At 41.7% G+C, this 22,296-nt stretch overlaps 1 protein-coding gene across 4 annotated transcripts in view; it reads right to left on the reverse strand.

Moving 5' to 3' along the window:
- Positions 1 to 6,870: 6,870 nt before the first annotated feature.
- LOC117160837 (uncharacterized) overlaps positions 6,871 to 22,296 on the reverse strand; it is a 182,566-nt gene continuing 167,140 nt past the window's right edge. For all 4 annotated transcript variants that reach the window (XM_076623746.1, XM_033341875.2, XM_076623747.1 and 1 more), the window contains 4 exons: positions 13,267 to 13,642; positions 9,841 to 12,933; positions 9,120 to 9,457; positions 6,871 to 8,792 (listed from right to left, as the gene is read on the reverse strand). In XM_076623746.1, coding sequence (XP_076479861.1) covers positions 8,229 to 8,792; positions 9,120 to 9,457; positions 9,841 to 12,933; positions 13,267 to 13,558 — 4,287 coding nt within the window. In that variant the 5' untranslated portion in view covers positions 13,559 to 13,642 and the 3' untranslated portion in view covers positions 6,871 to 8,228. The remainder of the gene's footprint in view (positions 8,793 to 9,119; positions 9,458 to 9,840; positions 12,934 to 13,266; positions 13,643 to 22,296) is intronic.

Consider the following 22,296-nt stretch of genomic DNA (forward strand, 5'->3'; position numbering starts at 1 on the left):
CATCTTAAACAATCGATGCTTTTAGCTTTTCATAGGAAATGAATTGTAATGTTTAAAAGAATTTAACATAAGAAAAGACTGTACCGTAACAAAGAGTACTAATTAAAAACATATGCGAATGAACTGATGGGTATTAAAAAGTGACTATGGAATATATGCAATTTCAAGGTTTCTACATCGTTGTTGAACGACGTGGTATATTTTTCTGAAACTTTCACAGATATTTCTGTAGGTCACAAATATCGATCGGTGAATTATTTTGCGAAAAAGGGTCAAGAACTTCGGGATATTTACAGGCGGTAGAATTTCTTTATTTTTAAAAAGATTCAAAGTGAAATTCGTGGGCCTACGTGTTTCATCGTCGCGTCTCGATGCACGCGACAGCTCGAGTTTTCGTGCATCACGAAATTTGCTGGAAAATCCTGTTGCCACGCTGGTGTATGAATAATACATGGATGTTTTATCGAAACAACGACGAGAGATGGAACGAGTGTTACTTTAGATACGATCAAGTCAGCTCGTTCAACGAGAGCAAAGAAAATAGTTATTGTTTAATTAATATTATTTCCATTTTCTGATCGCAAACACATTTCAATGTTTGTAACAGTAGAAACGAGAATGGGATTACGAAACAGAAAGACAGCTTGTTTCTTGGAAATATGAAAAGGGTATTTGATGCGCAGGTATAGCGAATGGATGGCTTCGATTGATTCGAATAAAACCACATAATTCTCGTTCGCTGTACACTAGAAATCTCATCAAAAGCGAACGTTCTATCGCGATACCAAAGCTATGCTTTTCCGACTAAATTTAATACGTCTGAATTAAAAAATGTGACATGCGGTTGATTTTTCGTTCTGGAAATATAAATAATGTGTGTGTTATAAAAAATAATAATGGATGAAATGCGGCGAAAGGGAAGTGTATGTGTGCATATCAGTTGGCAAACACGTCTGAGTTTAATTAAAATACTGGTTAATAAAAATAAAGTATTATAAAATCATTTTCCGTTTGATGTTTCAGTATTACGAAACACAAAAGCTCTTTGTGCACGAAATATCCAAGTGCAGATAAATATTAAATAATAGAGATTAAAACGTGTTTCATCTACCATTTTCCAAAATGCGCACGAATAATGTGCATAAATTTTCCCTTACTAAGATGGCGAATGATGACCGAGGGAATTATATAATTTCATGTTAATCCGATTTCATCATCATTGTCATAATTTATAAGTTCCATGTGGCTTTCTACTCTTATTTGCAACGCCGGAAAATCTGATTTTCATTCTTTTGTAAAGTTTGTGTCATTGCATCGATATAATATTATTAAAAATATTCGAATATGGTTTATTCGTCGTGATTGTTAAAAATACACTGCTAAAAGATGAAAGAAGGGAAAAAGAAAACGAGGAACAAAATTCCGGGTTGAACGATGCAAAGCCAACGATGTTGCATTAAAAAATATTTTGGAGAAAAATTTTACTCCGGGGATAGTATTTAGTAGCCTATTACCCAAATGCACTGATTATACGCGTCGCCAAAGATATTGTTCCCGGGAGGAAATTAAACGAAATAAAACCCCCGGCACATGCTCGTCGGATTATTCCACTGGAAATCCAGCTGGAAAGAGAAGAGCCCGAAAATCGTGCCACGCTTATGAATTATCGAATGTGTCGTTCATTCGCGAACGTTCGTTGCACGTAGATCCAACGTAAGATTTTTCAGTTACTTATAAGTAGCCACAAAAGTCAAAGCAGTCACAAAAGTGCAAAGAAATTGCAATAAAATTGGAAATTTTGTAAATACCAATACAATTTTATTCCAACGTGCCGTCGTACTAAATGTTCGTTATTTCTTAATTCCTTCTAGAAAGATGTTAATGTATCGAGTAAATTCAAATTAAATTACTAGAAATAGTAATTACAATGTTAATATAAATAGTCACGAGACCGATAATTATCGAAGATAATGTACGATCCGTGTATTGTTAGCACTGCACTGTACATTTGATCGTTCCCATTTCACCAGGAAATTAATTGAAAATACAATCACGGTTATCGTTCTCATTATTGTTTGACATACAAGCTATCATATTTGCTAATCATAATAAACCTTAGATATAACGCTCGATATCTTTGTTTATTCAGTTTCAATAGAAAAATGATAACGCTCTATAGGTTCCATAAATCGAGCAAGAAAAATTTCTTTGAGAGAAATCTATCGATCGTGTTATAAAGATAATTTAATTAAGTTTAATTGACGGCTCAGTGGTTAACTTACAAGGAGTTTAACTTTTGTCCTTTGGTATTTTATTTAACCTAACAGAGTTACTTTGCAGCAGACGTTGAATTTGTTAATTTCTATCCATTGCACAAATGAAAAATCGCGTCGAGAAATGTTGCTCTCTTGTAAAGTTTGCCCATGGGGAGCAGCATATCGCGGTTTTGCTGTCGCCCAACAATCAATTGAAATTGCCGAAAGTCAGAGCGAAAATTTTTTGTTCGCTGTCATCGATTTTTCGATTTCTTCCTCCATTTGTCGCTCGGCTGAATTTTTACGAGGCAATTTTTTTTACAAGTGAACACGAGTTCTCATGGCAAAAGAGGAATGTTTGCAAATTTTCGATCGCATCGTTGAACAGCCGGTATATGGCTGAAAGCTGATATTTCAATTCTTTCAAGGTTCAATTGTTCTCCGTTTTGTGCATTCTACATGTAATATCTCTCTTTTCAATGGCACATTGTTTGTAGCGTTTGTAAATTATAAATTAACTTCTCTCGACTATCTGTAACTCTGTTATCGTCTTCGGACTTTTATATCCAATCTCATTTTCATTTTAATCGAAGTCTCCATGGAAATCAATAAACCGATGATCGGTAAATCAACATTTTGTTTTAAGAAATACATTAGCATCCACTTCGATATTTCCTTCCAACCTAAGGAACGAGAGATACGATTGGTTCTAAAATAATCCAGAAAACAGCAGGATTGACAAATAGAAACATGATCATTTAATCAGACTGGAGCGCAAGAACAACATGCAGATTTGACGATGAAATGCAATTATTTGCAAACTATGGAAGCACGCGAACACTCAACTATCTCACGAGTTCCTCGGATCTTGTCTGTCGTTATCGACAACCTCGATTCCCATTCGCAGAACATGACGCTACGAATCGTGCATGTAACACCGTTTCCAACCAAGAGCTCAACATTTCAACCAAGACCGAATCCGTCTTATACAGTGGAAGGGTAATTCCGTCGCCGGGACTTAATCGTGGCAAAGCACGTGTTGCGATCGAAACAACATCTATCCAGCCCGTTTCCACGCCGAATTTCAAGGAAACGAGCCGTCTTCTCTCCCTCCCTACCTATCGCTCTCTCTCTCTCTCTCTCCTTCTCTTCTCCTTCGAACGGAAAGATGGACCATCGATGAAATTCGGTGGTCTAACTTGTCACTCGTGACGAGTAACTTTGGAAGTCGGCAAATTCGAAGCTCTAAATCGAACTAATACATTTAATGGAGTAAAAGCGGGGGAAAATTGTTTGGTTTCTAGCGGTAAACTAATGGCAGCGAAACTGTAATCAGTCTTAATGCTGATTTTGCGGTTTTAGTTTTCCGGTTGTTTGGCCAGGATCTCTTTGATTCCTTTGGTTCTCTGGGCGCGACAGTTGGATTGCCACCGATATTTACGCAATTTCATATTTTTATTAACCGACGTTGAACATTAACTTGTTCGAATGAACAAAGTACGTACTATTGTATTTTATTTTGGACATTCTAATATAATATTGTTATTCTGTGCATTTTATACATTTGTAGGTATTTAAGCTTCTTATAAATATATAAAAATTCGTGGTCTAGCGATAGCTAGCTGCCTTGACAGAGTACGGCTTTTGAGAATGAACCTTGTTTGCTCCATTTGTGTGCTTTTTAATAGTCGATAGAGAAAGAAGAAGGTTAGAAAGCGAATAGGTTCGCTTGAAACCGCAGTCAAGATCATGATAAACGAGTGAAGTACGTGATTTTAGCGAGTTACGTAATCTCAGCCGGGGGCTTTTCAGCTAACCGTTTGGTGTCGAATCGGAAAAGTCTCGGACGTAATCGGAATCGTGAAGAAGAGAATTATGTGGGAGAGCGGAAAACGAACGAGTAATATCGATCCGCGGTACTCGAAGTGTTAACCGAGTTGGCGCAAGTCCGACGCAAGGACAATCGGCCACTGCGTTAGTGCTCTGTCTGCGGTTTCAGGATTGTTTCCGAAAGAAGTTCCGTCTTCTAACTAAAAACAAAGGACCTTTAAAAAGTTTCTCGGACTTCTTTAGCTTCGAAGAACAGAAAAAAAGAAGGGTTGAGAAAGAATTAATTTAATCGGACGCGCGATTCCTGAAAACAAGTAGCTAACTTTGTAGATTATTTTCTTTAATTCGCAACAGTAGTTATTTACGGCTATAGTTACTCGATAAAGGATGTATCAAGCAATCTGTGAAAACTGTTCCAACGAATTTTATTTTTTTTTTTTTTTTTTTTAACAAAAGGCACTGAGTATTACGTGGAAAAGATCGATTTATGCATGGCACTCGATATTTCTGATAAATAACGATGGAGAGGAGAGAGTTGGAGGAGATCGAAATTTCATCGATAGCGACCGATAATATGTGAGAATCGAGCGCTCGAAGGTACCATTATTTTCGACGAGATGTCGAGATAGGCATTGCGGCTCCCACTATCACAGACATTTCTATCAGTTCATCCAACCCGCGGCACGATAAACCGGCTTACAATTAGTCCTGCTTCAGTCATTATTCGGACCAAGTAATTAAGAGCGACTTTAAACGAGGCGCTATCGCTATTAGAGTAATCGGTACTCGTTTGAATTTTCATGAAATATGTTGGAAATTAATCCTCTGCTAATGCAACAAAATCAGCAAGAATTTAGAATTAATAATTTTGAAAGTGATTATTTCGCATATCTATCTATCGCTATCAGACACAAAAACTACGTGTCTTTAATTTCTTGTAGATAACAAAATTAATAATTGAATTGCGTACTATGATATTTAATATAGATAGTAGCTGTCTAATAGCCATAATTTAGATGATTAAAACGATACAAAGATTGTGTTGGGCAACAAATTCAATGTAATCGTGCAGCTTTTTTAAGAATTAACTACTGCGGAGAATTTTCAACGTTATCTCTAAACGTTCTGAAGAAGTCGTTTATTGTTTTACGGAGTAGCTATCGAAATACCGCTTTGAAAATAGTTACGAGGGCACGATGATTCAAACAATTTCAATTTGCGTTGAATGCGTCGTCTTAGAGAAGTTTTCTTTGAAAGCAACTCCTTGTACCTTTACACGTTTCTACATTTTGTCGTAAAAGACACGTTGTGTTTTTACCCGTTTCTGCTCGTCTTTCCGTGCGACGCTTCTAAAGTGGCAAGATTAGAGAAAGTTTTTTCCAAGGCTGTTTCCCGGTTCTTTCAGTCACATCCACCGCGCTCAATCCGAAGCTTGTCTAGCTTTTAAGTAAACTTTTTAAGCAACAGCTGTATAAATAATCGAAATGCAACGTACAATTCCATCGCGTTTTATCTTTCTTTCTCTTGTATTGAAATATCAGCAAGTTCGAATTAAGAATCTGAAAAATTCATTAAATTCGAAATTTCATTTAATGTTATTTACTATATGGCTAATACCGAATCATCGACATGATTGGAGACGCGTCATTCTGGAAACTGCCCAGATTTTTAATTTCATAACTTTAAAAATTTCTTTACGATATATTAAAGTATTCCCGAGTGACTGATATTACTAAATAAATTAATAATTAGATATCCTCGATGAAGATACTTTGCTATTTAAACGGTCGATATTTTAATTTTGAAATTGTGAAAAGCGGAGGATCTTTTGTTCAGTCAAGTTTGCAGGTTGATCAAAGGGCTGGTGTTTTTGTTTGTAATAACGTGATTCGAACAAACGAGCCGGCCACTTTTAATGCGAGGTTTTTTCAGTAGCATTCGCGCATTTGATCGTATCCGCGATTAATGGTCTCCATTTAGAACGTAACTGTAGGACAGTAGGTGGCTGGTGAAGCGTGCATCAAACGGGATTAAAGAGCGAAACGAAAAACGTTTGGACAGCTCTATCAGCCGAGAAAAATGTGTACGCTGTGGATAGTTTCCACTCTACGTTTTTGTCCTTTATTTCACGCAATTTCGTGTCCTCTGTGAACGACAGCCCACCGCCCTATCACCGCGGTTATCCGACATCTTCGCGTTTCTCGTCTTTGACATCTTTTAGTAGAAGCTCTGATTCTTTGTGTGTATGACAGATCGATTGTGATTAATTTGCAAATTACAATTATCAATTACATTACGAATCGGTGGTTAGTTTCCGGTTGCTGGAAAAAGGAAAGCAGAAAAAGAAAAGAAAATCACGTTAAAATTGTCAGGAGGGGTTAATGCAAGTGGATAAAGTGGACAGGGAACATCTCGTTGAGACGCTGGAAAATTTATACAAATTACGGAGAATCGGGTTGAAGAGGTAGAAGCGAGCCGAAATAGTTGGGAGTACGCGGCTTATTCGAAGGATTCCAATTATCCGAAACGTCCCGAGTATTCTGTAGATTTTCCTGCTTTCAATATTTATTTATTTGAACAATTTTAATATTTTTTATTTTAACATTCTATTCTATTTATGGAATTCATATTTTATTCTGTTTTATCTGTCGGAGATTCGTCAGTCATTCGAAACGTAAAATTATCCTTGGGAATTTTTGATAGCTGGATATCTTTTGTTCTTTGGAAAGTGGATATCTTTGGACGATAATAATTTAGAAGGGATGTTCATACAACAAGTTGTTGGTTAAAAAAGAATTTGCATTTTTATTACAGTGACATATGTATATGTTACAGTACACAGCATGTGAGATCTTTCACGATGCATTCGAACATTCACGATACACACTTATCGACCGTATCCGGTTCTATTCAACGCAACGAGCAACATGGCCTATCGCAGTTACATTCTCGCTAGAGCCCAGTTTCTCTTTGTCACCTGAACTACGATTCGCTGGTTATTACGCAACCTAATTTCCAATGTATATTCTGATAACATCCGTGCCGTTTAGCCTATGATACAGCAAAGAGGTGCGATAGTCCCACAGTACCAAATATTCGTTTCCACGAGTGCACGTTTCCACGATGCAACAACGATATCAACGATATACTCGAAAAGTCGCGAACTCGAAGAATCAATACCGGCGTTGTATGTTTTGCTTAATTCACGAACGCGAAAAGACGTTTTTCTTTTTTGGCGAGTCGATTTTAACTTCTACGTCGAGCCAAGCGGAATCAATGCTTTCAGCCTAACTGAGCTACATTTTGCTAAATGAAGAATCGTTGAAATTGTTCGCCTAAATTGTTTGAATTCTTCTTGAACGTCGCTGTTCATCTCGCAACAACGATTCGAAACTGTTCACTTATGTACAAACGTGTCTCGTTACCAGCGTACGAACGATCCACGAACGATGATCCTCGCACGATAGTGTCGTACCTCCGCTACGCGATTCATCATCGTCTGACAGGGTAACTGGCCCCTTGCTGCGTTGCTAGCGGAAATTCAAGAACGCAGTTATACGAAACGACGCGTCGCATTGTCCGCTGTTACGCCGTTACCCACGCGACCGGTTTGCCGAGCCATTTAGAAAACACAATACACCATGCTTCGCGCGAGTCCGAATGGGTCCTTGCGTACCATGTTTATACTCGTAAATCGTCCAGAGAACGCGACTGCTGCGTAATGAAATTCTCCGATCCTACGCAGACCACGATGCACCGAACACACTTGCCGTACAGAGCCTGTTATGTACGTTCACGGTCCACCGAGTAAAGCTACATCGAATAAAGTTAAGACTCGTAGAAAATTCACATATAAAATGCTCGGTTAACTAGGTCGTTCACTTTTAGTGTTTGCACAAACGCGACACAAACTTTTTGGCTGAAGTTTCTTTTCGTCGCTTCAAAGTCGACGATCTTCCTTGAGAGCTTTCCGTTTCGGTTGATTAGTTAACTTCGATTTGAAGGTTCGAGTTCGATCGAGAAGGAGAAAACTGCCACGAGTCGGGAAGGTTACGCGTTTGACGATAGAACCCAGGAGGAAAAACCATCCAGATCTGTTCAAACGTTCGAAACCTCCACGCCTCGGGAGTTTTTTAACTTGTCTCATACATTCAAGTTAGTGTTGCCCATACTGTTGATGAAGTTCGAGTGTTGACCGTCTTGGCTGGCCTGTCTGGCCGCGTGTCCAGCTTCTCCGCTCTGAATGCTAAAGTGCCTATAGGAAATGTACTCCGGAGGAATCGGTTGTTCCCTCTTCACGGCCTCTCTTTGCTTCTTCACCTTCAGATAGCCGAGAACGGACACGAGAAGCAAGAACACAACGAATCCCATGCAACAGCCGACTATCAAACCCAAACGTCTTGTCAGGAAACTGCTGACACTACCGACGTCGCCCATCGACGAACCATCGCTGCTGATTACCGCGTCCGGTGATTCCAGGGTCTTCACTTCGGTGCAACGACTCGTAGACGAATCTGCCATTTGCATATCCGACGGCGACTCGAATGTTTCGTGATTCGAGAAGTTAAATTGGTCCATCGTGTCTTCTTCGAGACGTTGGCCCATCCAGTTGCCCAAGCCAAATACGCAGATCAAATACCGAGTGTTTGGGGAGAGCTTTGAGAGTTTCGTCGAACGCGAATTTGGCTCCAGGATCTTTGCTCGGATCTGAAAATTTTATCAAGAAAAAGAAGATTAACAAGATTGGAATATTTTGACAGGATACGGTATACTCATAATATATTAGAGACTTTTTCGCAGATCATGTACCTCTATGAATCTGATCGTGTCAGTCAGGATTTCATGCGTTTTTAATCGATATAAGCTCTCGTGTGTAGGTGTAGGTATTTAGAATGATCGAGAAGAAAAACACGAAGATGTAAAGAGAGGCACATGAAAATTAATCACTGAACATTGTACAAATTGAGAAATCCCATAGAGGCCGAGGATCCATAAATTAGCTACTTCTATGTAAAGACAATGTCTTGGTGTTACCTCATCGATGTTTTCCATTGTGTGGTAAGCCACTTGATAACCGCGAATACCCGAGTGATTTCTACTCTGCCACGATACCAAAACGGAGAACGGTTGGATATCCTGAATCGCAAGTTTCAAGACGAGAGGCGCGGAACAGAAAGCGTGCGGGTCCAGCTCGAGGAACACCAATCCTTGTAATTCCGGTGGCTGTTGGCACCTGAGTAATCCGCTGTCCATGTCGTTCATTCGCAATCCACCTCCTCGATTCCGTGTTACGCCACCGCCCACCAGTTTCTGATGATCACGCAGCCACTCCCAGAGCTCTTGAGACTCGCAACCGCAGTGCAGTGGGTTCTCTATATCCAGAAAAACGTTTAATCTTGCATAATTGCTGTTTCGCGAGAGATGGATGAATATCGTTGTCGTATAAGTAAAGGTTGCTACGCTATACCTCGCGAATGTTAATAACAATTTTAGTTTTACGACACGTGCTCTCTATCTAAATCATAATTATCCAGAGAATTTTAGAATTTCAGAGAATCTTAGAATTTATCGTTGAATTTTTCTGAATGTGAAGTGGATCGTGCGATGGCAGTTAGCACCATCGCATTCACCTTCCTTAGAAACGTAGTTCGTATCTTAGACTCTACAAATTCTATGATACCAGCATGAAAGTCTCAACTCTTTGAATAACTGTAACTAAAAAGAGTAAGTAGGAAAAAATATTTAAGTAGATTACCTTCTGCACGAAGGCTCCGTATTTGCGTTTCCAGTGGTCGGAAGGCATTCAACGGCAAATTCTCTAAATAATTCCTACTCAGATCGAGAATTCTCAGTTTCTTCAAGGGCTTGAACGCATCCGGAGAAATGGAAGATATCCAATTCCCGTAGAGATGAAGTTCAGCGAGATTCTCGAGATGTTGGAACGTGCTCTTACCCACACCGCCGATCTGATTATACGAGAGATCCAGCACTTGTAGGGCCTTTAGATCAGGCGGGAAATCCTCGAGTTCTTTCAAGCGATTGTGCGTGAGATTAAGTATCCTGAGGTGTTCCAGTCCTTTTAATCTCTCCTGAGGCAGTAGCTCGAGCTCGTTCATGCTTAAGTCCAAGGTTAATAGTTCGAGCAAACTGCGGAATGCGCTCGGCGACACTCGCGAAATCATGTTGTTGCCCATGAACAAGTGCATCAATGCTGGGAACGCTTCGAAGTCCTGACTCGTAACGATCGTCAGATTCGTTCCAGAAATATGAATCTCCTGAAGAGCAGGATACTTTGCTTTTGAACTAATCTCGTGTATCCTGACTAATGGATTGGCCGTGACATTCAACCAGGTTAAGTTTGGGATATTCTGCGCGGACAGGGCGACCGCCGGGATCTGATGAAATTTGTTAGCGGCCAACTCGACTTTGCGAAGTAAGTTGGATCGGGCAAAGAAGTTGGCCGGCAGAGCAGCTAGATGATTGTGACTCAGGTCTACCGATATCAATCGAGAGAGATTTACGCCGGCGAACCCAGAAAGAGTCATGATGTAATTGCCACGCAGATCCAATTCCCGTAAATTGGTCAACCCGTTTAACTTTGACATGTCTACGTTTACAATCACGTTGTTAGCCAGTGACAGAAACTCAACCGTAGTAGCGTTCGCGAACACGTCGTACGGTATCTCTTGGAATCTGTTACCGTCCAGTTTTACTTCTTTCAACGAGTCCAAACCAAGGAAGAGAAGACTAGGTAGCATCCGGAGGAGATTGTTGCTTAACAGAATTTTACCAAGGTTCTTATTCTTCGAGAATATCTCTGGTGGCATTCTGTAGAGTTGAGAAGAATCCATAGCCAGATGCTGAAGAGACGGTAGTCCGTCTAAAGAATTTCCATTGATCTGACTAAAATTGTTGTACGATATTCTCAACACTCTGAGTCCAGGAATGTCAAGACGATCCAACGTAGAGGCAGTGAGATGATTGTGTTCCAAGTTCAATTCGTACAGGTTGTTCAACCCTCTGAACGCTCCGTTTTCGATCACGCTAACGGTACAGTTCTTGAGATTCAACGTCCGGATCGGTAAGCCCTCTTGGAAGATCTTGTCGTGCAACACGTTCAGATGATTGTTGGCTAGGTCAAGTACGCGAAGTCGCTTTAAAGCGGTCAATGCATAAGGGTCCAAGCGACGCAGCCCATTGTCCTGCAGGTAAAGTTCTTCCAGCTCGTGTAATTCCGAGAAAGTTCTCACTGTGACGTGGCTTAAGCGGTTCATGCTTAGCTCGAGGAACTTGAGCGCCTGCATCGGCTGAAAGGCGGTGTCCTCGATTCGTGAGATGGAGTTATTTGTTAGATATAATCGCTCGACCAGCAACAGGTCCCGGAACAAAGGAGCTTGGAGGCGGGTTAATCTGTTGTGGCCGAGCCACATGATTCTGACCGACGCTTGGCCTCTTAAGGAGTCATTGTGCAGGACACCGAGGCCGTTGTTGTCTAACTGTATGGAGACCAACGAGCTGCCGCTGTTTCCATTTTGTCCGACATCGTTCGACACTTGGAACACATCGCCCAACACCGCCAGAAGATTACCTTGAAGATTGACGTGTTGGAGACTGTGTAGGGATCTCAAAGCGCCGGTTTCCATGTCCGTTATCGCGTTATTCTGTAAATGCAGTTCCAAGAGCGACGGTAAAGGCGCGAAAACGCCTCTCTTTACTTCGGTAATCTGATTGTCTTGCAGTCGCAGCTCTCTCAACGACTTTGCTTTCGCGAACGTCCCCACCTCCAGCTCGCGGATGTTGTTTCCATCCAGAGACAGGGTCGAGAGATTGTCGCAATGCTCGAGAAAGTCTCGCGGCACTTTCTCGATGTAGTTGCCGCTCAAGTGTAGCTGTGTCAGGTGGCTTAACGTCGCTAGACCGCGCGCGTCGATTTTCCTAATAGCGTTTTGTTGAAGATACACCACCGATAAGCTTGTACTTCCAGCGAACGTTTCAGCGGGTATTTCCAGGATGTTGTTCTCCGCCAGGAATAGCTCCTTCAGCTCTGGTAACTTGGAGAACACGCCGCGGATGTAATGAATGTGATTGTTACTAAGATCGATGGACCTAAGCCTCTGGTTTGCTCTGAACGTGGATACATCCAGTGACACGATCTTGTTGTGGCTTAGATCGATGGACTCGAGATCGATCAGTGATATGAACGCGTCCTTATCGACGAACTCGACGGCGTTATAGTAGAGAGACAGAGTCTTGAGGGACGGACAACAACGAAAACAGTTGAGAGGGATCTTCTTGAAGTTGTTGCTGGTTAGATCGAGAAAGTTTAGAGCGTCTAATCTCGAGTATCCATCTTCTGGAAGCTCGGATACCTCGTTCCAGGCTAGTCTAAGCGACGTTAGGTGTTCCAATCTCCTTAAAGACGTCATAGGAAATACTCGGATTTTATTTTCAGCCAGACTTAGATCCGTCAGAGTATCTTCCAAGCCTGCGAACGCGTATTCCGATATTTTTATTATCTGGTTGCCCTTCAGGTTCAATTTAATCAGAGAAAGTCCGTAGAAGCTGTAACTAGGAAGCTCGTGCACCAGATTCGCCTCTAAATCCAGAGCTTTCAGGGAACTCAAGGTTGCCATCGCCTTCTGCGGCACGTGTGGAAGTCGACCAGACACCAGCGCCAAGGATTCTAAGCTTTTGCTTAATCGTTTAAACGCATCTTCGCTTATCTCGCGAATTGCCGAATGAGATATCTGCAGATGCCTGATCTGAGAACCGGCTGGAAAGGCGATAGATCGAAGTTCCTCCACTCTTCTGTCTAGCTCGTAAACGCTTAGGGATTGAACTATCGCTCCTGGAACAGTCGTAATTCGCTCGATCTACTTAACCAAAACACGTAGATTATACATTGAATATGTGGTATAATGGATTCAAAGCTATTCGAGACGTAATATCTGTTTGCATAAAAACCAGTTCAGCGAGATAAACGTAGGAGTTACTCGAGATCTCTTAATTGAGAACACAATCTAAACGTATTCGGGTAATTATTCTGTGCGGTGTTGAATACAAGCTCGCTTAATCGGGTCTCGGGACAAAGGAGAAGAAAATCCCGTCCGGCGGAAACGAAATCCCTTATTTATCCTAATGTATTCCCTCGTCATAGATGGTGGCCTCGCGTAGTACGTACCTTCTCCACCAGCGGCGTGTATTACACTGGACAAAGCGGTCCTGAGGGATTCCTCGGTGGCCCCGGCACATTCCAGGAACAGCCCGTCCTCGAAATTGTAACAAGGGCAGCCAGGTATCGTGTCTGGCGGTGGACACTTGGCGCTCCTCGCTTCCTGTGCTGCCATGCAAGCTGCCAACACCACCGAATAGATAAAACGAAAACCGTCGCGGTTACCACGAGTCTCGTGTCCGCCACGCGACGAGTCCGAGTCCCGCCACTTGCGTCTCGTCCGCGGCCAAGTCGTCCACATATTATTATCGCGCCGTTCCGGTCCAGGTTCGTCCGAATCCTCTCATCGTTTCTTTTGACGACGCTCGATCTTGCTGCCGTGCCCCTACACAAATGCGTTATTCGTTGTATAATAATGCACAGTAATTCACAATTTGGGAAATATGTTAGCCAGTGTATAATTTAATGATTTCTATTGTATGTATAACTCACAGTACTACCCTTTATAAATTTCTGAATATTTCTATCTACATGATAAAATAATTACCGTAGCAGTTAGCTATTTGCTATTCCTAATCTCTCTCACGCCTAATAATCATATCTTCGATAGCCGATAATTGCGTGATTTAGAGTCACTTATCATCGTAACGCATCTGCATAATCTCACACACGCACTCTAAGTACCTGCCATAAATCATCGGAATGCAGAATAGCTTTGAGCTAGTTTGTCTTTGATGGCCCGTAAAAATACGTCGTTGGAAATGAGAGATAATTAGGTGGAAAAAATTCAGGAATTCGGCTATCAGAATTTTATGTCCTTAAGCCAAATTCTCAGGTATAGAACTTCCTCTTATAACGCGTTCAGTGGCGTTCACTCGCGTACACGTAACAGCTAACTCAAAACGCTACGTGGAGCGTTGATTCTTTCATAATGGTAGGTTAATAGCTCAGTCGCGTGCCACGTATTATGAAATATCCCCTCGGACTTTATGATTTTTTTCACTTATACTTTATCTTGGCGGTGTGTTTCTTCGTATCAAAGTCGAGAACGAGGGATTTGTAATACATTTAATAACAGGTGAAATTACTAAGAATCGAGCCATGTTTGAATTAGAATAATCGATTCTTCGTACGATGTGGCGATGTATCGTTTGTATGGAGTCCCAAAAGAATACGCGTTATCCACTTGGATGAAAACTTCTACGCTTCGCGACAATATTCTTTGATTCATACGTAATTCGTGTGACCCGAAAAATGGAACACGTACGTTCGAGATTGTTAGCCGATGTGCGTGAAGAAATATTCCAAGAAAATGTTAATGTCGGTAAAACGTTGATAAAAGAGCGGAGGTTGTTCACGCACGCGAACTTTTTCATGCGTAATTCCGTATGCTTGCGAGTGGATTACATTTACGATTAATCGATACCTGTGTTCTACTATTCGCGTACTTCGTTCAACGTAAATACTCTCAGAACATTTACAACGTTACGTAAGCTCCTGCGGAATCATCATTTCGATGATCAAGATAGCTTAGAAACCGCAGTGTGTAATTTCTGCTATAGTATAGTATTCTTATCACACGCACATTTGCATAATGACGCGATGCAAAATAATACAAGATTAAATCGTGCGTAAATCGGGAGTAGAACTGGTCGGTTACTAGTCAGACATCGGGACGCGAGTTTACTCGGTGAAGTAAAATAGGGTTATCGCGCGGACAAATATTGATTATAACTAGATTAAAAGGCGAGAACAGCTCGCGACTTGGTCAACGAAGTTCCGGTTGTAGATGTACAACTTGAATCATGCTCCAGAGGCGGAATAGGTTCGTCAGCGCGCGAGTAAATATACACCGACTATGGGTATTTCAGCAAGTAGAATCGTACCGTTCTTGAATAGACAAATATAGCGAGGCTGCACTTGACACAGCAAGTAGAACGAGACGGTCTTCTAGGGGCGAATACGCTGCCAGCTAGCATAAACGGCCAGGTGGAGTATAACCGTTCGTCGTTACGCAAATACACTCAGACTGAACCTGATTCAGCGAGTAAAGAAGACCTGTTTATGACTCCGAATACATATCAAAATTGCGGTGCATCGTAGTAAAAACTATCTAAATATGTATGTTCTCACATAATACGAATATATACGGCCCCGCTTATAAGTATTAGGACATTTAGGGAAAACGAAGCAAATCTATAAAATGATTAGGAAACAATACTAGAAGATACTGAAATTTTTATCATTTTACAATTTTTTGTTCTATAAGTTTTATAAGATTGTGAAAGTATAATTGTTTATGGCATGTGTAACGACAAAGTTATTTATCTAATTTACAGTTACGTTGTGAAAGCAACTAAATAATTATTCGTTCGTTTTTCACCAAACGTATATTCCGTACAATATTTTCATTTATTATTTGCATAACGATACCAGTTCCAATGGGTATCAGAAGTTACATATATCAGACACGGGATTCTGCACTTTGGCTTGCTCCAGTTCGTACAAAGAGAGTCGTGATCCCCAAGATCAGCCGGTCGTAATTTAATGTCTGTGGTAAATCTTCGGGGCTCGGATGTCGTCAGGCGTGCAATGACCCGCTACGTTTGAAAAAATATGGCTGGATCGGCTGACTGTTGGACAGGATTTTCAAATAGACGTTCGATAGTAGTCAGCCGGTCGTGTGTAAGACGGGTGTGTTCGGAAATACAGAAGCGTCAGGACTGGTAAGTTCCCTGCAGGTTATGTTCAACATCTAGTTAAGGAGAACAAGTTTGTTAGGGGTTGCGCTTACCGCAGGTTAGACGCCCGGAGAACGGCAGTGAAGCAGAAAAATCAATATTTCCTTCGGCGTTACGAGCCACGGCTTTGAGCTTTTAATTAATGCGTAATGCAGATTTTTAATCATTACCGATCGCGTGCGACCGGCTCGAGCTCGAGCCTGATTACTCGCAGCAACGCGCTGTTTATTAATATGATTTTTCGCGAGTCTTTCGTGCTCGTAATGCTTCACGTCGTTCGCAATTCGATATAAGTGCTTCTTTGGAATTCGTGCCTGCGTGGAGTTGAAGCAGGAAATACAGAGCTGGATTCGATATTCCTCCTTTATTCGCGTGCGCTTTCTTGGAATAGCATCTCGTAAAGTTTATACGACCTCATAGACTAACTGACTTGTTAGTAGACATTAGAAATTACGAATTCGTATTCTCGCGAGATAGAAGAGATCCTGAGCGGCGATAAATCGGTGGCCATTAATTTCCAATTGCTAGATGTCTGAGCGGAATAGGTAACTGAAGAAGAGAGAGAGAGAGAGAGAGAGATCCGCAACTTCTCCGAAGAACGTTGCCTCTGGAGCATTTAAAGTTTAAGCCTGAGCCTCAACTCAATCAGCCAGTTTCGAGTAAAAATTTTCCGGCCAAAGTATCTCGAAAGCGGACTATTTAACTTTCTCGTTGTCTTCGGCGAGCCGCTTCAAACTAGGTTTCCATAAAGCGCGTGCTTCGTTGTCGTGGATTTCTTTGATCGCCACGCGTGTAGTTGACGTTTTGAGTCTCTGAAGATTGATTACAATTTAAGCAGAATTCCGTTGGTGTATCGTCGACGAGCATCACAGACGTAGCACGCACGTGCGCTGATTCTACACACGTGACTATCGTAATGATCGTGTTACTGTTTTCCTCGTTTCGCCAGTTAATGCCTTCAAAAGCGTACAGGTGTCGTGGCGGTAGTGTGATACGAAGAGAGAGCCTCGTCGTAGCTAGTTTCTCGTGGAAAATGCCTCGTATGGGGAAGGACCGAAATATGGCAGGGTTTAATAAAGGACGCCGGCTTTCCCTGCGAACCCAAGCACAGCTGCATTGCGAGAGACACTCGTGCCGCATTTAATTAAGCGTCGCAGCGACGCTTAATCTTCAAACTGCATTCGCCAAGTCGAAATACGCCAGATGAAATTGAATACTTTCCGTGGTGCGCATCTTACGTTGTGCCGTTTATCGCTGTATCATGGAAAAAGGATTCGTCCGTAGACCACCCGCGGATCTAACCTAGATTTACTATCTGTTCAGAATCCCATGCATGAGTTTGTGAATAGAGAAGTTGATAAATATTGACAGGAAATACTGGCACGACTGTGTCTTTCCGGAGACTGTTTTCTACTGACGGTTTTTAAAATGTAAATTTTAATATGTCGTATTTCATAAACTCGTAAATCTTCATCTCGCTGTTACGAACATTGTCCTGCAACTAAATTTATCGATCTACGTGCAGATGGCAGAGCAGAGCGAACATTTTTCTAGATGCTCCTCTCGAAGGAAATGAGAGCAATTATTTTGCAAAGGCATTTGGAAAGAACACGACAGATTTTAATTACCTTTTGTTAGCTTATGTTGAAAAATGAAAATAAATATATTTGTCTTCAAACGAAGGAGCTTTGTCTATGAAGCAACGTCTGCGAAAATCAACGACGAAGGATGGTAAACAGCGTGGCAAATAGAAATCTGCGACCGCGGAACAAATTGTAATTTCTATTTCGGCTGTGAATCCCGAAGAGCCGAAGTATACTTGAGCTTCCATTACTCGAGTTTCGCAAAGCAGAATTGGCTTTGTGTTGTAGGAGCAAGTTCCAAACAGATCAGAATTAGGGTACAGAGATAGATCCTTTACATTCATGAGTGCGGAATATATTAGCGAAACTACATGCGATCGATTGACATAAATCTATCTAAATAAATATTTTATCAATTTTATAGACACTCACAAATAACGGTCGGTTGAGCGATACAACAAATTGTTTTCGTAAATCCTAAATCCTTCTGCATTTGTTAGGTCACTAGATTCGAATATTTAAATAGAAATTGCCTGATATTCTGTTACTTGGATCCTCTTACTATCCACTGTTTTATCCCTTATTGATCCCGTACAGTTGAATCCCAGAGCGTTACCCACAATACACGCCGCTCATCTTTGCTACTTCAGCATCCAGAGTGCGTCGAGTGCCGTGCAAACTTCTCGGTTACTTCTCAGTGCTCAGTGAACTAGTTTCAGCAACGATAGATTATTAGAATTCCGTATCGCGAAATAACTCACAGCGCCTATGTAATCAGGATGATGTTAGCGAACCGCGTATAGGAATTTCTATCACGAGATCGTTACAATGTATCACTTGATGAACGATTATCAAAATTATCTTCTTCCACGGAAAAGATAATTCTTCTCTTTCAAAAACACAACACTCTGAAGACATAATAAGTGGAAGAAATATAATTTTACAATCCTTGGGCAATACTTACAGATACATAGTCGGACAAATGTAGACGACGATTATAATTTTAGTTAAAAACCATAGACTCTAGCGGTCCAAATGTGCAATATTTCGATTAATCCATAAAATTTCCAATCAAGGTGATTATAGCGATCGTAGTCGCACGAGAGAGAAGCAATAAGGTGGATCGGGGGGAGTATCGGTTATACGAAATTCTCAATCCTCTTTTACTTGGATTCGCATCCCGGATGAATAGGGTTGATTCATTGTATATAGTGGAACGTTCGACCACAGACATCCGCGTGTAAGCTTCTCGATTACTTTACGATCAAACCTCACAAGCCGGTGGCGGGTTAGAAGATCCGTAATCTGGACAGGATCCATACGATTCGACCAATCTGGCAGGATCACGGACATTGATTCTCGTCGTTGCGCTGGCGGAACGAGCCATCGTAGAACTCGCGGTCTGGAACGTTTTGGTCCATTAAGACCACAAGAAAATTGAATTCCGGCGCGACAGCGAGCGCGCAAGCTCGGATTAAATCGTTGCGGTGCACGGACGAAACCGCGTTCGCTAATGAAGCGCGCTGCGTTGAATATAAAAGGGATACCACAGAATCCTTTCGACCCTCCCGCGACATCTTCCAGCCATCCTCCTGTCTACCGCTGTCGAAAGGAAGCGCAATTAACCCTGCCTCTTGCCCGAACCTTTTAGTTTTTTCGAGCTTCCAACCCTCGAATTGAAGGACTAGGTGTGACCGTTATCGCGCGTGAATGGAATATTTGAGAATTTGTCGTTCCATAATCGTTCTTAACGTCGGCACCGAATCACCCATTTGTCACATTAACGATTTCCCCTTTCGCTTGTTTCCCCTTGCCACCTCACACTCTGTCAGTTACTCAATTTTCCAGTGCCTGTAATTTCCGTAAAAAGCCGCGCATCTCTAGGCGCTCTCGAAATTACTTCGTCGTACGCGTACCAAGCAAAAGTTTAATTGCTCCACGCGTTTTCTACCGCTGTCAGGTCATTTCTTTTCGTTGAAAATGAACGAACGAAACTCGTCCTTTAACGACAAAGCACGGCTGCACTGGAGTCGACTCCTCGTCGAATCGGCCAACTTCGGGACGAACCAAAGAGCCACGTCTAATAAGCCACCGAGAGGCTTGCAGTTGTTCACCTATTTAAATAGCACCGACGATGGTAATGAGAATGCAAATGGCACGGCACGACCGAGCCGGCTTTCCTGCACACGTCACGGAATAATAAAAGGGAGCGGTTCCCTTTCCAGGACTTTGGTTCCTTGGGACACGTGTCTTGGTACTTTCTTTCTAATTGAGAATCGTGGTTGTAAAATATCAATGGAGACGTCGGAACTCGGACGAACTTTGGTAGAACTGCGCCTAGATATTCTTGATATCGTCAAGCTACCATTTTCCTTTTAATAACAAGACTGCAAGCATTTACGAATTCATAGAAAACAGACAAGATTCACGTAATCTTAAGAAACGTATAAAATGTCCAACGTACGATACTGTTTATTATATTTAGTGGACGAAATAAATGTTCGCCTTGGTTCCATTTCTTTACCCTTGTTGATAAAAATATGCATTTGTACAAATATCTGTCGTGCATTATAAAGATACATCATCGATGTCATAATCCATCACCTATTTCCCTCAATCCTGATCTCAATTAACTCAAAGAGCCTTGGACACGTCTCAAAGTGATTAATCGTTCCGTGTCGTAACACTGACCTGCTAGATTCTCTTACGATCGAAAATATTGCTATAATCTAAAATTACGGTAATGAATGCAGTGTTAGCCTCTGCCGTGTTATAAAAACTCCCGGTTATGCTAATTTCAGAAACGAAATTTCAAAGATTCGTCTCATCGTTGACGGTGCCGCGAGCCAATATCACAGACACGCCGCTAAGCCATGATGAAAAACGCTTTCCAGGCCACTGGACATGATTATCCTCTTAGGGCAACGACTCCTTATAACGCGGGCGAAAAGCAGCTTCCACAAACGTCGACACGAAGCTAGCAGCTTATACCAGCTGCCTGATTATTAAAAGTTAAACCTTACTTTCCGACGGTAGGGCAGGGAGAACGGGGAGATGAAAGAGAGAGAAAGGAAGAGATAGAAAGAAGGAGAATAGGCCAGGATGGAGAAAAATCGGAGGTGGGGATTTGGGCTGTAACCTCTTTAACCTCTTTGCATAAAATTAAAGCTAATCATATTCATTTTGCCGGTGCAGTTCCTCGAAATCCTCGAAACTGTGCCGGAACATTACGACTCTGAATTTATAATGATGACAATGAAAATTTGTACCGCCGAGTTTCGAGGGTTTCTTGCCGGAATTTCAACCTCGCCGCCTGTACGATAATTAGGTTGAAGTCTCTAGACACGACGATCGTCGAGAACCTGCCGTTTGTGACGCAGATTTCTAACAAGTAAACGTGCGTTATTTCTCCCTTCCATTTCTATGTTCTGGCACAAACTACGCTATTCTAGGATCGAGTCAAAGATCTCTAGGAGCACGATGATTCGACGAAAGTTGCGAAATATTGCCTTGTTTCGATGCTTAAAGAAATGCTACCATAGGTATTGCCAATAATATGTTAATTATCGTGGAAACGACATACACGTTGATTCTAATTTCGTGACACAATTGAAGTGAGGGAGATATTATATTATGGCTCGAAATAAGAGGAAAATCAACAACGACTGAACTTGGAAAATACATTCTACGTGTTCGAAAGGATTAACGGTTTTGAAACAAGTTCAAGGACTAAACGGAGATCCCGAGTAGCGTTGGAAATTGAGAAGGAGCATTGCTATACGGTCTTTGAGGTCGGGGAACAGGTGCCTTTGATACTCTTAGAACACGAGGCACTCGTCAGACGCGGCGAATTCCATCGGGAGGAAACGCCGCGCGGAATTATAGAAAATATTCCTTTCGTTAGCCATCCGTGCCGGTCGCGGCATTCATGGAAAAGCTACTCGGGATTCTTCAAAGGGCCGACGCAGGCACCAAGTACATACGCGAATCTCTTTACCGCACGGGAAAAAAATTTGTGTATTCTGCTTAATAAGAAGAGAGGGATACCAGAAGAGAGAAGATAGTCTATTGGAAAGGCGATCTTTCTTGGGCTCTGCTGTGAACTCTGTAACAGGTTCGAAGTCGATCCGAGATGAAACGAGAGAAAGCGAGTAACCGTTGGTTCTGTGTTTCTTGAAAAATTAACAACCCGATAGGTAATTCGCGAGATAATTGAAAAGGAAAGGGAACGTCGATTTCAAGGAAAGAGGAATTCTTGTATGAATAATTTAAACCGAAAAAACGATAGTGCTACGTAAGAATTTTTCAGAGCTATACCGTACGCGCACGTTCCACGTTAACGACAGAATTTACTTAGGAAATTACATTTAGCGTAGATTAATACTGTTAATTGAAAAATTTTTTGTTCCCTTTGGAGAGGATGAAAAAAGCTAGTGGTTGTGGCAGAAAGGAAAAGAACGTTAAATTAATTGTTCCAAGTGCAACGCGCGCGAAGACGAGAACAGTTTCTTGATTCCTCTCGAGTCCGCTTCGTCATGGCGAACGTCGTTAGCTAAGGATAAATAAAAAAATCACTCCCCTTAGGGAGACCGGAACTTGGGAAAAGGCGAATTAAAACTGTCGCCGGGAGAAGCATTTATCAGCATTCGAAGAAATGATTCGTACTTTACGGCGCGGAGTTCTCGATCGATCCCGTATTTTCTTCGGAAAACAAA

This window comes from Bombus vancouverensis, chromosome 13 (assembly GCF_051014615.1).
Source record: "Bombus vancouverensis nearcticus chromosome 13, iyBomVanc1_principal, whole genome shotgun sequence".
In the NCBI taxonomy this organism is placed as follows: domain Eukaryota; kingdom Metazoa; phylum Arthropoda; class Insecta; order Hymenoptera; family Apidae; genus Bombus; species Bombus vancouverensis.